General features: G+C 40.1%; 1 protein-coding gene across 1 annotated transcript in view; it reads left to right on the top strand.

Annotated features, from left to right (window-relative positions):
* Nucleotides 1-1,380: 1,380 nt before the first annotated feature.
* The window catches only part of ANO2 (anoctamin 2), a 148,688-nt gene continuing 130,781 nt past the window's right edge, over nucleotides 1,381-19,287 (top strand). The window contains exons 1-2 of the mRNA XM_075859829.1: nucleotides 1,381-1,605; nucleotides 1,741-1,830. Coding sequence (XP_075715944.1) covers nucleotides 1,423-1,605; nucleotides 1,741-1,830 — 273 coding nt within the window. The 5' untranslated portion in view covers nucleotides 1,381-1,422. The remainder of the gene's footprint in view (nucleotides 1,606-1,740; nucleotides 1,831-19,287) is intronic.

The following is a 19,287-nucleotide window of genomic DNA, read 5'->3' on the forward strand; positions in this document are numbered from 1 at the left end:
ACGATGACCTTATTGACTACACAATAGTGATCTTATGTTCGTCCATGTACCCTGGATATTTTTACACTTCCTCTGCTAGATCCTATAATATCAAGCAAAGGGATTATTTACATATACAGAGGCAGGGGCCGACTTCCATATTAAAAGGGTTTGTTTGGTTTAGTCAACCCATTCTTAAATACCCTATTAGTGAATTCTGAGTAAATGGAGGGGAGGGGGGTCACCTATTCAGGACCCTCATCTATTAGCCAGAGCAGAGTGAGGCTACAAAGAGCAATTCTTGTTCTGAAGGACATTTGGTGCTGTTGAGTTTAATACATTTTAATACCATGTTGTAGTTTATGGCATACTAATGGATATGACATAGAGGGAGGTTTAGCTTGAAGTGCCTGCTTCTTGGTAGAAATGCTAAACCTGAATCCACTACCTATCTTCCAATCACATGCCCCTATAACAGGGGTGGCCAACTTACTGTCTTTTGGGAGCCATAATAACGACTAGAAGCCCTTGTGGAGCCAAAGTTATGGAAGCATAGAAGCACTTGCCACAGAAAATGTTCAGATGTATGCCCTACTCTAGGCTCAACCATTTAAAACCAACCCTGATTAGAACCTGAATTTGGTAACCTCTAAGTTCCACTTCACCACACAACTTAGTAATGTCACTGATACCTGATTTGCTCTAAATTCTCGTATATCTGTCCCCGGAAGACACATGGGTATATGTAAAGAAAATCAGGTTAATCTACAAGAAAGTTTGAGCCGAAATAGAATAAAAAAATAAAAGCCATTACTTGGTTAGAACTGTTTTTGAGAAAGTTGAATGACAACCAATATGGCCACGAGGGTTGTCACTCAACTTTCCAAGACTTCTAAGAAGTTAGTGTAATGAAATCTTGAGTTGGATGATGTTTTAGAAGTTTTATCACTCGGGATTCTAGGAAAGCTTGGTGAAATGTGGTCATCCGGTCATGACTTATGCAACCCTAAACATTAATGACCTTTTAGGTGGCCAAAGATGGTTGTGCCAGTTGGTGGAGGACCCAAGATGGTAGAGACCTCTGTGCAATTTTTGTTTTTGACCCTTCTATCATCGAAACATAGGTTGTGTTTTTACAGATAACGTATTAAATGAGTTGTAAGATACATTTCTTATGTCTTTTTTTTTTCCTTAGTATGTTTTCATATCTTTATCTCAATGGGGCAAACTCATCCCTGGCACCTTGCCATAGTGTTAAGAATGTAGACTGGTTTGGGTTCTGTTTGTTTATTGGTTTCCACTTTGTCACCCAGGTAATATTCTGGATCACTTTCCTGTTTGTGTGTTCTTCTCCCACTGGGGTTTACTCATTACTTCTTCTTACTTCTTACACAGGTTGTTAACAATTATGTGGATGGAAACCAGCCCATCAAGCAGAGTGGTATGCATTTTGGGGACGGTAAAAGAAAAGTGGACTATGTCCTTGCCTATCATTACAGGCACCGTTCTGCCCAACACAATGGTTCCCCTACAAATCATAGACCTCCAGCAGTTATTGTTTCAAATGGGAATTCAGTGACCCCAGAAGAAATTGGGAAAACACCCCCAGAACAGTCTCTTCCGGGGGTATTACAAAACCAACAGCCGAAAGTACAAGAACACAATCAACAGAAGCAACAAAACCATGACCACCAACATTCTCAGAATGGAAACTCATCATGCCATCCACATGAAGTGGTTGTGGTGGAGATGAGTCACCAGGATGCCCTAGAGGAAGAGAAAAAATGTCAACGAGAAGAGTTTGAGCATAACCTCATTGAGGCTGGATTGGAATTGGAAAAAGACCAAGAGGTGAGTAGGGTCTTTCATGCAAAATAGCATTTTTTAATGACCAAGGTCTAGGCTGCCCATATTGACTTTGGAGTAGCTTATGCAATGTTCAAAACAAGTGAATAATTCATATAACATTTATGCACCAATGTTTTTTGCTGGTCGGTCCCTTTATTGTGATTGTGATTAACTTGGATCCTTGGTGTCAACCAAGCATCCACCTTCTCCCAATACTCATTTGATCACTCTCTTGGGCACCTATTTTACTGGTGACTGCTCTAATTCTACTTCCTGCTCCATTACCTAAAAAATATCCCAGTGTATACAGTGTGAGGCTCCGTTCACACTGTGTCCCGTTACTTCCAGTTTCCGGTGTTTTTGAAGGCAAGAATCGCCTAGTCTGGCTACTGAACCTTAAAGGAAACCTATTAAAGCCCATTATAAGTCAACAGAATTTATCAGAATTCAGGATCCGTGTGAAAAACGATCTGTCATACTGGTCATTGCTCTGTTAAGAATGAAGGACATCATGGTAGTGTGAACAGAGCCTAAAGCTTTTTGAGATACTTTTTGATCGTTTGATCTGTTTTGGTAATTAACTAATCTGATCCCTAAAGAGTTAGTTTAGCTTAGAAAATCATTTTTTATATATTCTGTTTGGGAATTCTGTGTTAATTTTAGGGGGGGGGAGGGGGTCCCATGTTCGGGAGCCTCATCTCTTGCCCAGAGTGTAGCATGGTTACAAAGAGTGTCTCCTGCTCTGGAGTACATGTCCAGTCCTGCAGTACAGGCAAACCATTGATTTGAATGAGAACTGTGTAATGCCTAATTTCCCCTGTAGTAGTGCTGCAGGAAAATGTAACACTTACTGCCAGTTTTTCCTATAAATTACAGCTGATCGTTGGGGGTCCCAGCAGGGAAAAACTTTGTTATCAGCTTATTGTTAAGGCAACACAAGCAGACATTGTCCAAAGCGGAAAACCCCTTTAACCACCTAGATACTATTTCAGGTTTTGATTACCTTGCTATTCACACCCTAATGGGTCATTATAATAGTGCTGTGGAGTTCAAGGACATGTGTTCATGATATGAATAAATGATTTTTATGATTTCTTGATGTTCTTCACACCACAAGTGAACTTTAAAAATCTAAAGCTTTGTGTTTTTGACCTGGGGAGTTTAGGGTAATTCACAGCGCTGTATTTGAATGGGTTTCTTTAGGTTCCTCAAGGGTTGTCAGCAGAACATGTTTTAGGATATTCTTGTTTTATTAGTTGCGTTAGGGGTTTAGATGGGATCATAGAACAAAAAAATGTTCACCCTTTTAGTTAGACGTTTTATGGCTAAATCTGATAGGCCTGGTGAGTTCTAGCATATAGTCACGTGGCAAAGGTGATATCAACTTTAAATGATCTGAATTCAACCTTTAGTAGAAAAGACTTGTAGTTGTTTGTCTCTTACTCACAGAAGAGGTCGACCGTTTTGTATCTTAACGTTACAGTATTTACTTACTGGAACAAGTCACATCATGGGAAATTGAGGCAATGGGCGCACTCTTGGTGACCATGCGAATATTGTTTCTCTAGAATGTCTCATTAGAATATCAATGGTTTCTGTGATCAAATCCACATCCATCTTCTTGCTTCACGTCCGTGTCACAACTATCATCTATCTATCTATCTATCTATCTATCTATCTATCTATCTATCTATCTATCTATCTATCTATCTATCTATCTATCTATCTATCTATCTATCTATCTATCTATCTATCTATCTATCTATCTATCTATCTATCTATCTCATATCTATCTATCTCTCCTATCTATCTATCTATCTATCTATCTATCTATCTATCTATCTATCTATCTATCTATCTATCTATCTATCTATCTATCTATCTATCTATCTATCTATCTATCTATCTATCTCATATCTATCTATCTATCTATCTTTTGTAACTTTTATATATATATATATATATATATGTGTATGTATATATATTTTTTTTAAATATACAGTTTAGTTTAGATATGATCCATTAAATAGTCAGGGTCTGTGTAATATTTCTGTGCAATCCTGTAGTTTCTAGATATGCCGGTGTCACACCATTATGCCTTCCTGTAGCCCTGCTGTTCCATAGGAACTCAAGGAGATGATAAGTTCTTCTCAAGAGACAGCAACTAAATCACACAAGTGAATCTTTGTATTCATCCAAACTTTGCAAATACTTTCCACAATCAGTCGCTATAGAAAGGACCATAGAAAAACGGTCTCTGCTGGGGATCAACCTTTCAACCTCACATCTGTGGAATATCTCATATACTTCTGCCGGTAAATATGTTACATGTTCTGTGCAGTCCCGGGCATCCTTCGGGACTGGACTTGCATCACAATACGGCCCGCTGGGTCCCAGCTGCGCAGGCAGCCACCTCTGCTGATTGATTCATTTAATCACATGACTGCGCTGTTATTTCCACAACAAACAAAATACAGCGCGGGACATATGTGTTATTGTGACCTGGATGTCCTGTATTATTAATGACTAGGAGATCTATTTCTTCTACTGCTATGGAACTGAAAGGCGTAGAAAGGGGCAAATATATACCCCAGGTACCAAGAGGAGCAGCAACAAGTCACTCAACATACTTCATATACCCTATTAGGGAATTCTGGCTTAAAGGGGTTGTCCAGTCATAAGAAATTGATCGTCTATCATCAGAATAGACCATCAACATCTGAACCGTGGGGGTCCGACTCCCGCCAACCCCGCCGATCAGCTGTTTTGAAGTGGCCTTGGCGCTCGTACAAATGTTGCTTCCCCTTCACTGCTGACACTGCTCGTACTGTGAATCGCCGACGCACTTCTAGCGATGGTCCACAGTAATACAGCCTTCTCCAATTCACTTCACTGGTCCGAGCAGTATGAGCATTGTCAGTAATGAAGGGGAAGCAGCGCATGCACGAGTGCTGCGACCCCTTCAAGACAGTTGATTGCCTGTAGTCGCACCCCCACAATCAGGTATTGATATCCCGATGAGTGGACAACCCTTTACTAGAGGGGATCTGGAGTTCTGGATCTTCATCTCTTGGACAAAGTGGAAAGCGGATACAAAGAGCGTCTTTATCTCTGGAGGACCTGTCCTGTCCTGCATTACACAGACAACTCGTTGATTGGAATGAGAACTGTGTAATACTAAATTTCCCCTGTGGTGGCGCTGCAGAGAAATTGAACACTTACTGCCAGGTTTCCCCACAGATTAGAACTGATCGCTGGAGGTCTCAGCAGAGAGACGCCTTGTGATCAGCTTATTGCCAAAAGCAGAGAACATCTCTAAGAACAAGCTGATAATATTGCATTTCCGCAACAGTTGCTTCACTTGTTCTCCTCTGTCAATTCAAAATTCTATTCAGAAAAACGAAGAAATCTAGGAGACAATTCCTGTGGAATCCTTAATGACAGCTATCACCCAGCTTTTTGTGAAAAGTTTTTCTTCTTTCCTGTAAAATGTCATATATTGTATTGTCAGCAATGATACAGTGTTACTGGGCGTTGGTATATGTCCTTCTTCGTTTATCCCTTAGGGCCAAAGGGGCCACCACTTACTAAGCCCCTTGGTCACTGAGGTACTTAATCTGTAGAGCTAATGATCCAGCATCTTGTTTTGCTCTAGTGCGTGCCTGCTGTCCAATTAATCCAACATCACACTGCCTGCCATTTCCTTCAATCCAGTTTCCTTTTTTAATGGTGGTTTATCTTCTCTCTGGTAAGAGTTTTACATCGCAGGATACAGGGATTTAAAGTTTCTAGAAAATAAATTCTGGAATCAGAACGAAAGAATAATGGTAGTATAATGAAGTCCCCTATCAAAATCATAATGAGGACCTTCACCTTGGGTTGGCAGGGGTGTAACTACAGGGTCCTTGCCCCATGCCTCACTTTTGAATGGGGCCCCCAATCCTGGACTCCTGAGATAAGACCCCCAGACCCCTAAATCAGACAAAAATAGCATTTACTCACCACTCCTCGGTCCGCTTGTCTTCAGAAGCTGACAAACAAGGCCTGTACCGCGCACATACAAGGTCCTGATGCCGACCAGTGTCAGGACATTTTATGTGTAACAAGAGAATGCAGATGCACACCGCAGTCACTAATATCTCTCTCGGGCCTGATTTGGCGGGGGGGGGGGGGGGTGTCTGTAGGCACGAAAATAGGCTGACGGAGTGGCGAGGAAGAGTTCTTAACTGGATGGCCCCTTTCCGTCTGAGCGCCAGTTGTAGTCGTAGTCGCACCTCCTACAACATCTTTTTGCTGTTGGGTGTTGGTTTGTCCCTCATATAAGGGAAGGAGGGGCCGGACCCTTTATCTTCCTTTTTCTTATGCACTGTAGAAAAGAAAGGAGCTGTAATCCTCAGAAGAATCCCTCCTCCTCATTTGCCAATGTTGCAGTGTCTGAGGAGCACTATACAGGTTCACACTGGCGCTATGGTTAGGTATGAGGTCAACCTAAGCTGGGCTTTCCTCTACCTCAGCCACATAGCTGCTGAAGGAGCTTTCTGCATGGGATGTAAAGCATAAATAATATAGTTTAGCTCGAATGAGTGTTTCAAATTTGACTCGTCTTGGGGTTAAAGTTGGTAGTTCTGTTGCCTTCTAAACTAGATAAATTGCTGTAGGTGTCTAAAAAATTATTTGCACCCAAATGAATCATTCCTGCAATGTTTCTAATTAGTCTTTGCTTTAAGTGAGTTGCAAATCTAAAAATGTATAAAATTGTATTTGAATCCGAATCCAAGCCCCTTACCCCACTGTAATGGCCAATCAATTGTTCTAATGGTGACCATCCTCTATTTCCTTTACAATTATGAAAGGGTGTCATAGCCACCCCGCTCTCAATATAATCTTGTTTAGGCCCTGTTCACATAGTTTTTTTGCAGCCAGAAAATTCTGTCTGGAATTTTTAGTCAGATTTTGATCTCCATTGAGCGCCGCGGGCAAAATTTTCGCTGCGTTTTTCGGCCGCAGCAAAAACACAGCAAAAAACACTTTCTCTGGTTCTCATTGATGTCAATGGGAGGTTAGAGACGTAAATGCCCGAAGATGGGGCATGTCACTTCTTTTTCCTGTAAGACGGTTTTTCCTCCCGTGGGAAAAAAACGCCCCCCTGCCTCCCATTAAAATCAATGGGAGGCGTTTTCGGGCGTTTTTTGGCACGCTTTCCGACGCGGTTTCTGCATAAAAAACTCAGTGTAAACAGGGCCTTTATGTCCTGACCTGTATCGTTATATGTAATGGGTCTGCAGCATAACCACCCTCATTTTATGGCACTGCGTCAAGTGCCGAGTGCAACCCATGGGGGCTTCATGGGACAGCTCTTCTACTATTAGTAAGAGTTTGAGAGAAGGAAGAAGAGATCAATTACACCCTAAGATATTGTAGTTATCCTACCCTACATCTTCCATTATAACATTTACAAGTACCACATGTGTTCTTGAGATAATCATATGTTGGAATGGAAAAGTAAATTGTAGATGGTGGTCCCATAGAAATTTTTTATTATGATCATCCTGTATACAACCAGGCTCGAACCTAGCATTTACTGAGGTCCTTCTCTTCTCCCCTATGTTGTTACAGGTAGAAGATGACTGTCATAGCTTTACCACATATTAGACGCTAGGCTTCGGAGAATAATTTTTGTTAGAACTGTATAATATGAGTCATCGTGGGATATAGAAGGCCTACTCATGTTAAATGGGCTAGACAAACCCATTGTATTAAAGGTATTACATGGCAACCATTGAGTTCAGGTTGGCACAGTCCATTGGTAAGGCTACAGGCAATTTGAATTTTATCATTGAACTCTTTGATGGGGAGATGTATGATGTAGTTTGGTGGTGGGTCGCCCTAATGCCCTGGACCCTCAGTCTATTTTCTCTTAATAAGCAAATCAGTCCTACATATGAGCTGCAGGTTATTCTTTAAACGTTTGAAGATTTTTTCCAGAATTCCCAGAGCTTGTAGAGATTCTTCAGGTGCTGTTTTTAGAGCCCATGGGAAGGAGATTCCAAGTCTCCTAAGACACCAGGCTGGAGGTTAACAGAAGACAGAGCTGTTACCAGGCAAAGTAGAGCAACCCAGCCTACAATTAAATTTGACTTTATTTCAGGAGTATATGACTTGTATTATTGCTGTTTTATATATCTTTTTTTTCTTTACTTTTGAATATTTAGAGAATATTACATTACAGTGGCTCCCTAGTTTACACTTTTACTTGCAGCACTGGGGTTCTGGGATGGAATCCAACCAGGGCAACATCTGCACGGACTTTGTATGTTCTCTCAATGCCTGCATGGGTTAAACGGGAGATCTGTTTTGGACACCCCTATCCAAATGCCCCATTAGGGTATATAAATGTAATGGAAGGGAGTCCTCAGCTTTGGAACCCCCTCCCGATTATTATCGCTGAAGGATAAATGACGATCAATGGGACAACAACTGATCACTAGGGGGTTCAAGCAGCAAGACACCCACCACCACGATTAGGATTATTCGAGCCAGAAATAGGCAAGTTAATAGACTTCCATTGATATTACCCTAACATATATGTGAGATTAGGAGATTACATTTTGAACAACGCTGGGCACAGAGGTCTACACTGAATACATTCTATATATTTCCCACCCTTCAGTTGTAGAAATGCTTGTCCACTTCTAATGATATAATTATTATTTTACACATGTAGACCATATCATAATAAAAAAATAATAGGTTATTTGTGGAGTAACCCAAAAAAAAAAAAGTTTGACCTCCATATGTAGGTCATTGGGTATTTCTCTGCTAGACCTTGTGGGCTCCATAGGTCAATCCAGCTGGGATTACATATAGATAGTGTCACAAATGTATTTATGTTCCTGCCCTCTGTAATATACAAATTACAAACTATAAGAATATTATAGTTTGAAATCAAAGGTCTCCAGTGGTCATTTTTGATACTGCACCTTTTTTTTTTAATATTCATTGCATGTCCTGGTCACAGTTTTGTTTTGGCAGAGATTTCTCATATTTGTTTTCGGACTTTTAGCTCCCCTGCATTAAATCTATAGCATTAGACCCAGAACTGCTTATCAAATAGGATCCTTGAAGTTTTATTTATCCATTAGCTGTTGGTGAGTAACTTTTACTATTTCGTGATTTTTACCAGCAGAATCTGCTTTTAGTCAACATAATAGAAATCTTGTTTTACAAGAAAATGAGAAACATTTGTTTTTGGGATTTTTCAAGCCCCATATGTAATAAAACGGATCTCGCTATCACCATATATTAACTTCATAAATTCTTAAAAGCCAGCCATGAGGTAACATGTAACCATAAACCCATAAAGAATCATATTCTAAGCTTTAATATATAATCCAAGAGATAAAAGTTACTTTATACTCATATTGTGGTTATCTGTGAGTGAATGTTATGTATTATATCAGTGGTCTACAACCTGCGGTTCTCCAGCTGTTGTAAAAACTACAACTCCCAGCATGCCCTGACAGCCAAAAGCTGCAGAGAGGGTGAAGACCACTACAATACATGGTATTTTAGCAGTTCAGGTCAAATTCATTCAAATAGTTTGGAAATTGATGATTTGGCACTCAAAGCCCCCTCTGTCATATCAGAAGAAAACAGTATTATAAATGGGCCATGGTAGGTGGGGGGCCCTGGTAAATATTTTGTATCGGGGCCAAGGACCTTCAAGTTATGCCTCTTAGTAAAGTATATACATATTTGCCAACAGTCCTAATTTTTATGGGACTTTCTCACAAACTAGGCTGCAAAATGGGGAAGAAGTTATGCTCATTTGTCTCAATGGGGCATCTTTGGGGCGTTTTCGAATGAAACAGGGTGGATCTTAGAATGCCCTGCAATTTAGGATTTTAAATGTTGGTAAATTTGTATTTATACTATCTGACAATCCAGAATATTAGAGATGAGCAAATCTTAGAAACTGCAAAATTGAACTTCCTCTGGCAACTTTTTTTAAATTTTTCATGAAAATTAAAGGGATTTTCTGTATATATATATATATATATATATATATATATATATATATATATATATATATATATATATATATATATATATATATATATATAAATAAAAACATTTAAATGTAATCACTTTAATGATTTTTCTCTGCTCCTGCATCATTGCTACCTGTAGGCCCGGTTTTGTCCGAATTTATCAAGTCCAACGTGCCCCCGAAATTGAATTTGCCTGAACAAGGTCATTCTGGAGATCCCCCACTGTCCTCTACTAGGCGTCAGCTGCAGCCTAAGGCCCTGTTCACACAGAGTTTTTTTGCAGGCAGAAAATTCTGCCTCAAAATTCCGTTTGGAATTTAGAGGCAGATTTTGATCTGCCTTCACGCCATTTGCCGCGTTTTTTCGAGGCACTTTTCGCTCTGGCCCATTGAGCACCACGGACAAAAACGCCACGAAATACGCTTTCTCTGTCTCCCATTGATGTCAATGTGAGGTCAGAGACGTAAACGCCCAAAGATAGGGCATGTCACTTCTTTAGTCCGCGAGACGGTTTTTCCGCTCGCAGGAAAAAAAATGCCTCCCATTGAAATCAATGGGAGGCATTTTTGGACGTTTATTGGCGCGTTTTCCGACGCGGTTTCCATGTCAAAAAATGTGTCAGAAAACTCTGTGTGAACTGACCCTTAGGGTATATTTACACTGCAGTGTGTGCCGCACGTATCCTTGGCACCACATTCACCCAACGGATGCCAAAAGAGTGTTCTTTAGGCATCTGTCGGGCCGGTACATGTCAGAATACCTTTTATTGTACTGTATGGAATAGAGTAGAGTATACAGAGGCATCCCGTAAAAAGACATCCACCATGTAGAATATTTTTCTTTAACATGGGAGCCTATGAGGCTTCCATCGGAGGCATACATCTGGAAATCTTCCTGACCTATAGATCCAACGTACAATGCAAACGCGGTGAGAAGAGACCCTTAGCTGGCCATGAAACCGGGACAGCCCTGTCACGGGCCAATGGGGTAAGCATAGGACATACTACAACTCCATCATCCCATGACAATATAATAACTGAGCTTGTCATGAGCCACCCAGGAGTATATATAGGCAGTCATTGACAGCTGAGGTGAAGGAGTCATCACGTCACACAGAAGTGGGACCTGAGGGGTAAATGCCCATTAGCAGGTTTCAAGGCACTTTGTTAATATATTACAGAAAATAAGTTTTACAAGTGGAATTTGGCTTTAAAGCGAAGAGGTCAGCGTCCATTTTTATTTATCTTAATCAATTACTTAGGGTATGTGCACACACACTAATTACGTCCGTAATTGACGGACGTATTTCGGCCGCAAGTCCCGGACCGAACACAGTGCAGGGAGCCGGGCTCCTAGCATCATAGTGATGTACGACGCTAGGAGTCCCTGCCTCTCCGTGGAACTACTGTCCCGTACTGAAAACATGATTACAGTACGGGACAGTTGTCCTGCAGCGAGGCAGGGACTCCTAGCGTCGTACATAAGTATGATGCTAGGAGCCCGGCTCCCTGCAGTGTGTTCGGTCCGGGACTAGCGGCCGAAATACGTCCGTCAATTACGGACGTAATTAGTGTGTGTGCACATACCCTTACAGTCATCTAGCACGAATAAATTTTTTGCATTTTATTTTTAAGTGCAGCAAAAGGACAACCTGCTATTGTTTTATTTGGATTTTATTTTTGCATTTTTTTTATTTGATCTATTTTATTACATTTTTAAATTAAAGATACTTTTTGTTATACCGGTTTCCCTCCAGTTACGGTAGATTGTCGTGCCAGCTTCATTTTTTCGGAGCAGGCCAACAATGGCACTTTGTATTTTAACACTTACTTAGGGACGCGCTGAGTTCATGAACTCTGACTCAGTTTGACTCTTGTCCCGCTTCCACGTGGAATCTGTACAAAGATTTAGACCTACAAACTGTAATCTTTCTGAAATCAACAATTCGGAGATTCATGTTGTGTCTGGAGGAGAAGATGAGATATTTTGTTGGAACAAAGAACAAAAGTCATTTGCTACATAAAAAAAATACGGAATTTTTGCTGACATATAGAAATGGTAGAACTATGACCACAATACCATGAAAATACAATTGTAAAGGTCTCATAGGCTTGTCAGATAACACCCACATGGTTAGTAGCACTCAAATGGGATTTTAGAGGTATTAGTACAAATATGACAAAAATGTAAAATTATCATCCTTTTTCTTTGTATTGAAAAAAAATAACAAAGAAAATATAAAATAAATAAATATATATACACATACAAATGTATTTATTTTTTCTACCAGATTGAACAATTCAGCATAATTAATATAAAGAAAATATATATTTTTTTAATTAAAGCCAGTCTGGCGATCAGTTGATCGCCATGGGTCTGCTTCTGCTCTTGTGGTCATATGTTATTGCCAGGGTAAGCTGCAGTGGCCTCTGCTGGGGAAATGCATGTATAACATGCTGGTCAACATGAGCCATTCATTTACACCGTGATTTTATGAAGATCTGTGCACGTAGACATAGGCATAAATGGCATGTATGAACTCTGCACATATTGTACTTTAATTTTTCGGATGTGGGGTGTGTCAATTTTTCGGTTCAGTTAACATTTTTAGCCACAAATATAAACTTTATTAATGTTTTTTTTTAATAAGAAAAGTACATTTTGACACAAAATTGCACGATGTGCATGTGTGTATAACGGACTGAGTGACATTTTGACAATGTGACAGGTGGAGGTATAGGGTAATATATAGGTATAGAGATTTAGGATTACTTTTTATTTTGTAATTTATGCTTTATTTGTACATATCAAAAGTGTTAATATTTTCGAAATTACAGACCATGAAAGGTTGTTTTTTTATGACAATTTTTTTTACATTTTACAAAAAACAGAAAAAACCTACAGCAAAAATAAACATTGAAAACCCCATGATGATACCATGTGTGAACACACACTAATACAGACTGTTTACACTAATACGGACTAAAACTGATTGTTTTTTTTACTTTTAATATTTTATTCTTTCGATTTTAGAAAATATCATTAAACTTGTTTGACTTTTTTTCTTAGTCGCTTGCTGAAGGCAAATGTCTAGCATCTCAGATATGGAGGTTGCCTATATAAAACCTGTCAAGAGACAGCGTGTGTATACTTTGAGTAGCTGGTGTCCCTGAGAAGAGCATGAATATCCCTTAAAGGGGTTGGGGATACATGTGGGATCGCTGGGGGGTCTGACCGCTGGGACCCTCAGTGATAAGGAGAATGGGGAACCGAAAGTCCTCCATGAGAAGCTTGGGACTTCCAGGTTCTGTATCCGGCTTGTGTGTCCGGAAGCTCCATAGAAATGAAGGGAGCGCCGGTCACGCATGCGCACAAGCCTGGAAGTGTTAGGCCTCATGCACAGGACCGTAGTCATGTGCACGGCCGTGATTTTCGGGTCGGCCGGTCACGGAGTGACACCCGCAAGCTGCCCGCAAATCGCGGGCCGTGCACATGGCCGCGTCCATTATTTCCTATGAGCCTGTACCGCAGAACACGGCCGTAATAAGACATGTCCATTCTTTCTGCGGTCCAGGCTACTGGGCCATGCACGGACCATGGAAACCACGGTCGTTTGCATGGCCCCATAGGAATGAATGGGGACGCAATTCTCACTTGGATTATCAGGGGAATTGCGGCCGCAAAAGCACGTTCGTGTGCATGAGGCCTTTAACTTCTCATGGAGCACTTCGGTGGACTTTTGGTTCCTCGTTCTCCTTATCACTGGGGGTCCCAGCGATCAGACCCCCAGCGATCACACATGTATCCCTTATCCTGTGGATAGGGGATACATGTGTTTTGTGGCACAACCCTTTTAAAGGATACTTCACCTATAATACATGTTGGCTTCTGTCATCCGAAAAAGGTCGCTTTGGGCAAATCTAGGCATAGTACTGTAGTAAGTATTTTACTACTACAACTTCAGTGCTTAATAGTAATGTAAGTCAATAGGATCAAGTCAATTGGATTTGTTAACCAATCCTATCAGTAGATGACTCCTGATGACCTGCCATGGCCTATGTTGTCTATGTACAGCATGCATGGCCAACTTCCAACGGCCTTAACTGTTCTCAATGACACTGCATGCGATCATGTTGCTTGTCTTGAGAATCATATGTCTCGTATCTTGTTCAGCTTGGCCACCTGAGGGTGTGATGACTTTTACCTGCATGGTGTGTTTGCCAAACATTTCTTATCTTACTTGAGTAATGATGATGTACTGAGAAGATGACAGCTAGTTCGTAGACATCAGATGTTAGAGATTGAGTTCTTCACACATATAGAAATCCCATACACCACAAGGTCTTGTGGTAGGATCATTGTTACATTGATAGGGTAAAAAGGTCATGTCACGCTAAACCCGAGCAAAAATGGGAACACCACTTTATCCTGGTTAATTCTGAGAAAGGTGAACTCATGTGGAACCATCCATGAAAATAGATGGTCCATTCCCAGCATATCATTCTGGACTACTGGGCATCTAAATTGATCATATACAACAAATCAGATGTGTTTTGTTCTTAGTGGTCAAAATCGACTGCTCTGACATTCGCAAATTGGATCCATGGGACTTGCACTGTAAAATTCATGTAGACCTGCATGTGAAGACCTGGTGGCCCATCATCCATGAATATTGTCTCATTTTTTCTTATTCAATGGATCCATAAACAGAAGTCCGAGCTGCAAAGGTGGTGGTAAAGGTCTTCTTAGCGGCAGGAATAGGATTCTTCTGGAATCTGTCCCATAAAAGTTGGGACATGTTCCACCATATGCCATATTACGAATGAATTCTCCACTAAAAGCATTGCTTTGAAAGGGGAATACTTCAAGTAGGCATCATACAGCAGCACACGGGGTGTCCATGCCTCTTTAATACAGAAGCATAGGAATTCCCTTTGCCACCCTACAAATTTCATTAATTTCTGTTGCTTATATAATGCCAACATATTCTGCAGCGCTGTACAGAGATTGGTATTGCTCACGTCCCTGCCCCCAATGGGAATCTAAATTCCCTATCTCAAACACATTTATACCCAGTAGGACCAATTTTTTTAGTAAGCCAATTGAACTATCAGTATATTTTTGGATTGTACGAGGAAAACGCAGCAACATACAAACTCCATACAAATGTTGAACTAAGTTAGATTCGAACCCAGGGCCCCAGGACTCATCACTGAGCTTCTTTCTATGCTGCCTTCGACATTATGTGTCTAAGGCCTTATTCACACAAATATATTTCACCTCCATGCGCTGTCAGTTTAAATAACTGACAGCACACTGACCAATGCAATTCAATGGGGCTATTCACATATTCGTGATTTTTACGAAGCGTGTGTCCGTTGTGTGAAATTTTTTGCGACTCAGACCATTAAAGTCTATGTGCTGTCCGTTTTTCATGCATCAGTTGCTAAAGAAATGCAAAAAAAAAAAAAAAAAAGTAAAACCAAGAAGATCTCGCAGAGGAGAAACACAGATGAGGAAAATCGATGACACACGGAAACCACACCGACGCAATACGGACAGTCATTTGCATGATGAACGGCCCATTTTTTTGCGGACACAAATTGGACACACTCGTGTGAATAAGGCCTTAAGGTGATTATTGTAAAAAAAAAGTGATAAGCTAACCCACCTGGTCCGATGGTTTCTGAGTTATCAGAATATTACACATAATTTTTCAAAAATTCAAAGACAAAATGTATCAGTGGAGATAGAAAACACATGATGAGAAGTCGGCTTGGCAGGTTTCTGCTCTTTTTCGGTACATTCAAATTATTTACTGTGAAAGATATGTGAATTTAATGAAAATATGATACTCGGCAACCAGTCAGTTAGTTCGGGATCTCAGCAACACAACGCATTGTCTCCACTGTCAATGGCCGCGCTGAAAAGTTTGTCTAAACTAGATTTTTAGTATTAAATAAATCAAGGCTGTTGTGAAACGATTGCAATACAGATTGGCTCATAGAAACATGTCTCCACTGAAAAATATTAGGGGAACAATCACCAGACGCATTTCACTTGCAGTATTTTCACATAGATTCCAGACCAAAATTTATTTTCTGTTTTTTTTTTTCTTGTTTAAAATGCCAATTTTATTTTATTGTAGCTCTGAGCTACAGTATTGCAATATTAGACTTCGTTCACATTTGCGTCGGGGCTCCGTTCGTGGGCTCCGTCGGACCTTTCCGTCGGGGGAACCCATGAATCCAAACTGAAACAAACGGAAACCATAGGTTTACGTTTGCTTCACCATTGATTTCTATGGTGATGGATCCGGTGCAAATGGTTTCCGTTTGCCCCAGTTGTGTAAGGGTTCTGTTGTTTTGACGTAATAAATAGCGCAGTCGACTACGGTATTGATTCCATCAAAATGACGGAACCCTTACATAACTTAGATAAACGGAAACCATATGCACCGGATCCGTCACCATAGAAATCAATGGTGATGCAAATGGAAAACTATGGTTTCCGTTTGTTTCAGTTTGGATTACGTTCATGGGTTCCCCTGACGGAAAGATCCGAGGGAACCCATGAACGGAGTCCCGACGCAGATGTGAACCAAGCCTTACTTGACCAAAATAACCTACAAGAAATGCAAATTTGAGTAAGCAAACTATGGCGTGGAGGTAAGATGATCAAAATCTTCTAGGAAAAAAAAATTAAGGTGTTGCCACATAAACCTCTAGAAAAATTACGAAAAAATTAACAAAATATTTAATTCCAAGAAACTCCTTTAAATCTTCCCTAACTTTAAGGGGAAATCCACCTTAAACATCTTTGCCCATGTTATAATGACAAGTCAGAAGATGTTATTGGTGAGACCTGTATGTAATTCCCAATTTGAAGGGATTGCAAATCTCCACATTGTGACCAATTCTTCAGAACATTTTTGGAAATCTCTATTGTACCATTTATATCATAACAATATGTGCCTGGGTTGGTTAAGGGACTGCCCAAGAAAATAAAATGGTGAAGAACTGTGATGCTTCTAATATGCATTACGTAGTCTTGAAAAAACAGAATCGGGGAAGGAAAAAAAGGGGGGGGGGAGAGAGAGGGGTGGGGAATTACAGGCGCTGCTCTAAGGTAATATTGTATGACCAGTTTCTATGAATTGATTCAAAAGACAGCAACCCATCGGCATAGGTGAGTCTAGCTGGTGAAATTGTTAACTCACCCTATGGAGTTGTGCAAAGTTTATTGGCACAACTCAACTTTTAAACTTCGTAGCATACAGTATGCTGGCCCTTGGAGTTAGCATCGGCGGCAGGTAAGCACCTAGTCCTCCGGTGAAAAGTAATATCCAATAGATTATGCAGAAAAATGTACTCCTTCTCGAGGCACTCCTGTATGTATGTGGTATGTTTCGTGCTTCCCCTTCCGTTAGGCAAAGAACGATCCACTCACTTCCCATTTTGGTAAAATATTGAATTTATTCCATATATATGATGAAACGATAAAAACAAATAAAACAATAAAACAGTACTGGTGTGCTACGCGCTTCGCCCCAGAAGCCTGACGAAGGTTCTGGGTCGAAACGCGTAGCACACCAGTACTGTTTTATTGCTTTATTTGTTTTTATCGTTTCATCATATATATGGAATAAATTCTACATTTTATCCAAATGGGAAGTGAGTGGATCGTTCCTTACCTAACGGAAGGGGAACCACGAAACATACCACATACATACAGGAGCGCCTCGAGAAGGAGTGAATTTTTCTGCATAATCCATTGGAATGTGCATTACAGCAGCCATCTTTGTTTTTCTGACTTGCAAAATTAAATAATTGTGGCTGCAGGCAGACACCACAAGGGGGAGCTAGTAAGAATTTTTACTAATTGAACTCAAACTTTTTAAATCTAAATGCAGTGAGTTCTCTCTAGTGGAGGCTGCATGATGACACTATGACAGTGGTCACAGCAAGCAAGCTAAGTAGTTCAATTTGTGCCCCTTCCTACCATGGGCCCCAGAGCAGACTCTTGCCATCCCTCTTTGGTTGGTATGCCACTACAGAATGTACTTTTGTTCATCATTTTGTTGGGTTTCTTTAGGTTGGCAGATTTGCCTTCTGTGTTGGTGTTTTTTTTTAGGAAGGTTTTATAGCACACTAAGCCAAATTCTATTTTTTTCCCCCAGTTTTCAGTCCTGGAATGTTTCAAGAAATTTAGAGAAGGAAGATTTTAAGCCAGACCAAATCTGTAACTGTTCTTCTGGCCAAAGAATATTGACAAAGGGAAACATTGTCTCTGCATTTGTATTCACCAAATAAAAGTATGCAATAGTTGGCAACAGTTTTAAATAATTTTAAGAGCCCGGGAATGTATGTGACTGGCGTCACTTCATTCCCTATCATGAATGGTCTAGTTCAATACGTTCTGAATTTAAAAAAAATGTATCATCGAAAAAGGTCTTAATTTTTACACATTTTTTGGTGTTCTTTTTTAATGTGATTTTCTATATAAAAAATTCGAAAATAGTCCAGTTTTCATATTGGCCACCAGAACACACTTAAGAGGCTGACACTTTATGTTTTGTGCAGATCACTTTTCAGCTTGACTGTATAGACTGGGACATGATGAACAAAGTCATCTTATTAAATTTAAAGAGCAGGAGTTTTAATGACAGCTCTGTTGTAGGAAGCCTAGTCAAGGCAGAATAGCAACACTATATATTATATACCCAGATAAGATATTGTATGCAGCTCATCTGTCAAGCCCTATTCTATGGGGAGGTGGCTGTACTCCATCACTTATTATTATATTAGTCTGTGGACACTTTTCTGTCCATTAACTGCCATTGAATGCAGCTACCCTAAAGTACACACACACTGCTGCAATATCTATACAGACAGAGGAGGAATAAAGGATGTGTCTCCCATGTGGCCACCCACAGGAAAGTTTAAAAAGTAATAAACACAATATTAAAAAAGTTCTCTAATGTGTACATTTTTTTAATTTTAATTTTTTTCCCTTTGTTTTTTAAATTAAAATAAAGAATTTAATATTTTTTTTCTATACAGTTTCAGCTAATGACTACTGGTAACTGATAAGACACAGTGTTTTGGTAACAGACACCTAAATCTATCTTAATTATGCAGAAGTAATAGCATGCTAGTCGTAGCTTGTCAGAGCAAAGGTTAACACATCGCTATGAATAATTCATTGTAATGACTGTAAGAGCGGGAAGACTCACACTTTTCAGGAAATGTAGACCCGTACGAAGGCTCCTCAAATGAGCATAGACTTACCTGTGTTGCCACTCCCACATGAAGGCCCTGTTCACACTAAGATTTTTGGTGCATTTTTTGATGTGGAAACCGGGTCAAAAACCGTGCCACAAAACGTCCAAAAATGCCTCCCATTGATA

The sequence above is a fragment of the Rhinoderma darwinii genome, chromosome 3, assembly GCF_050947455.1.
Source record: "Rhinoderma darwinii isolate aRhiDar2 chromosome 3, aRhiDar2.hap1, whole genome shotgun sequence".
Lineage (NCBI taxonomy): Eukaryota > Metazoa > Chordata > Amphibia > Anura > Rhinodermatidae > Rhinoderma > Rhinoderma darwinii.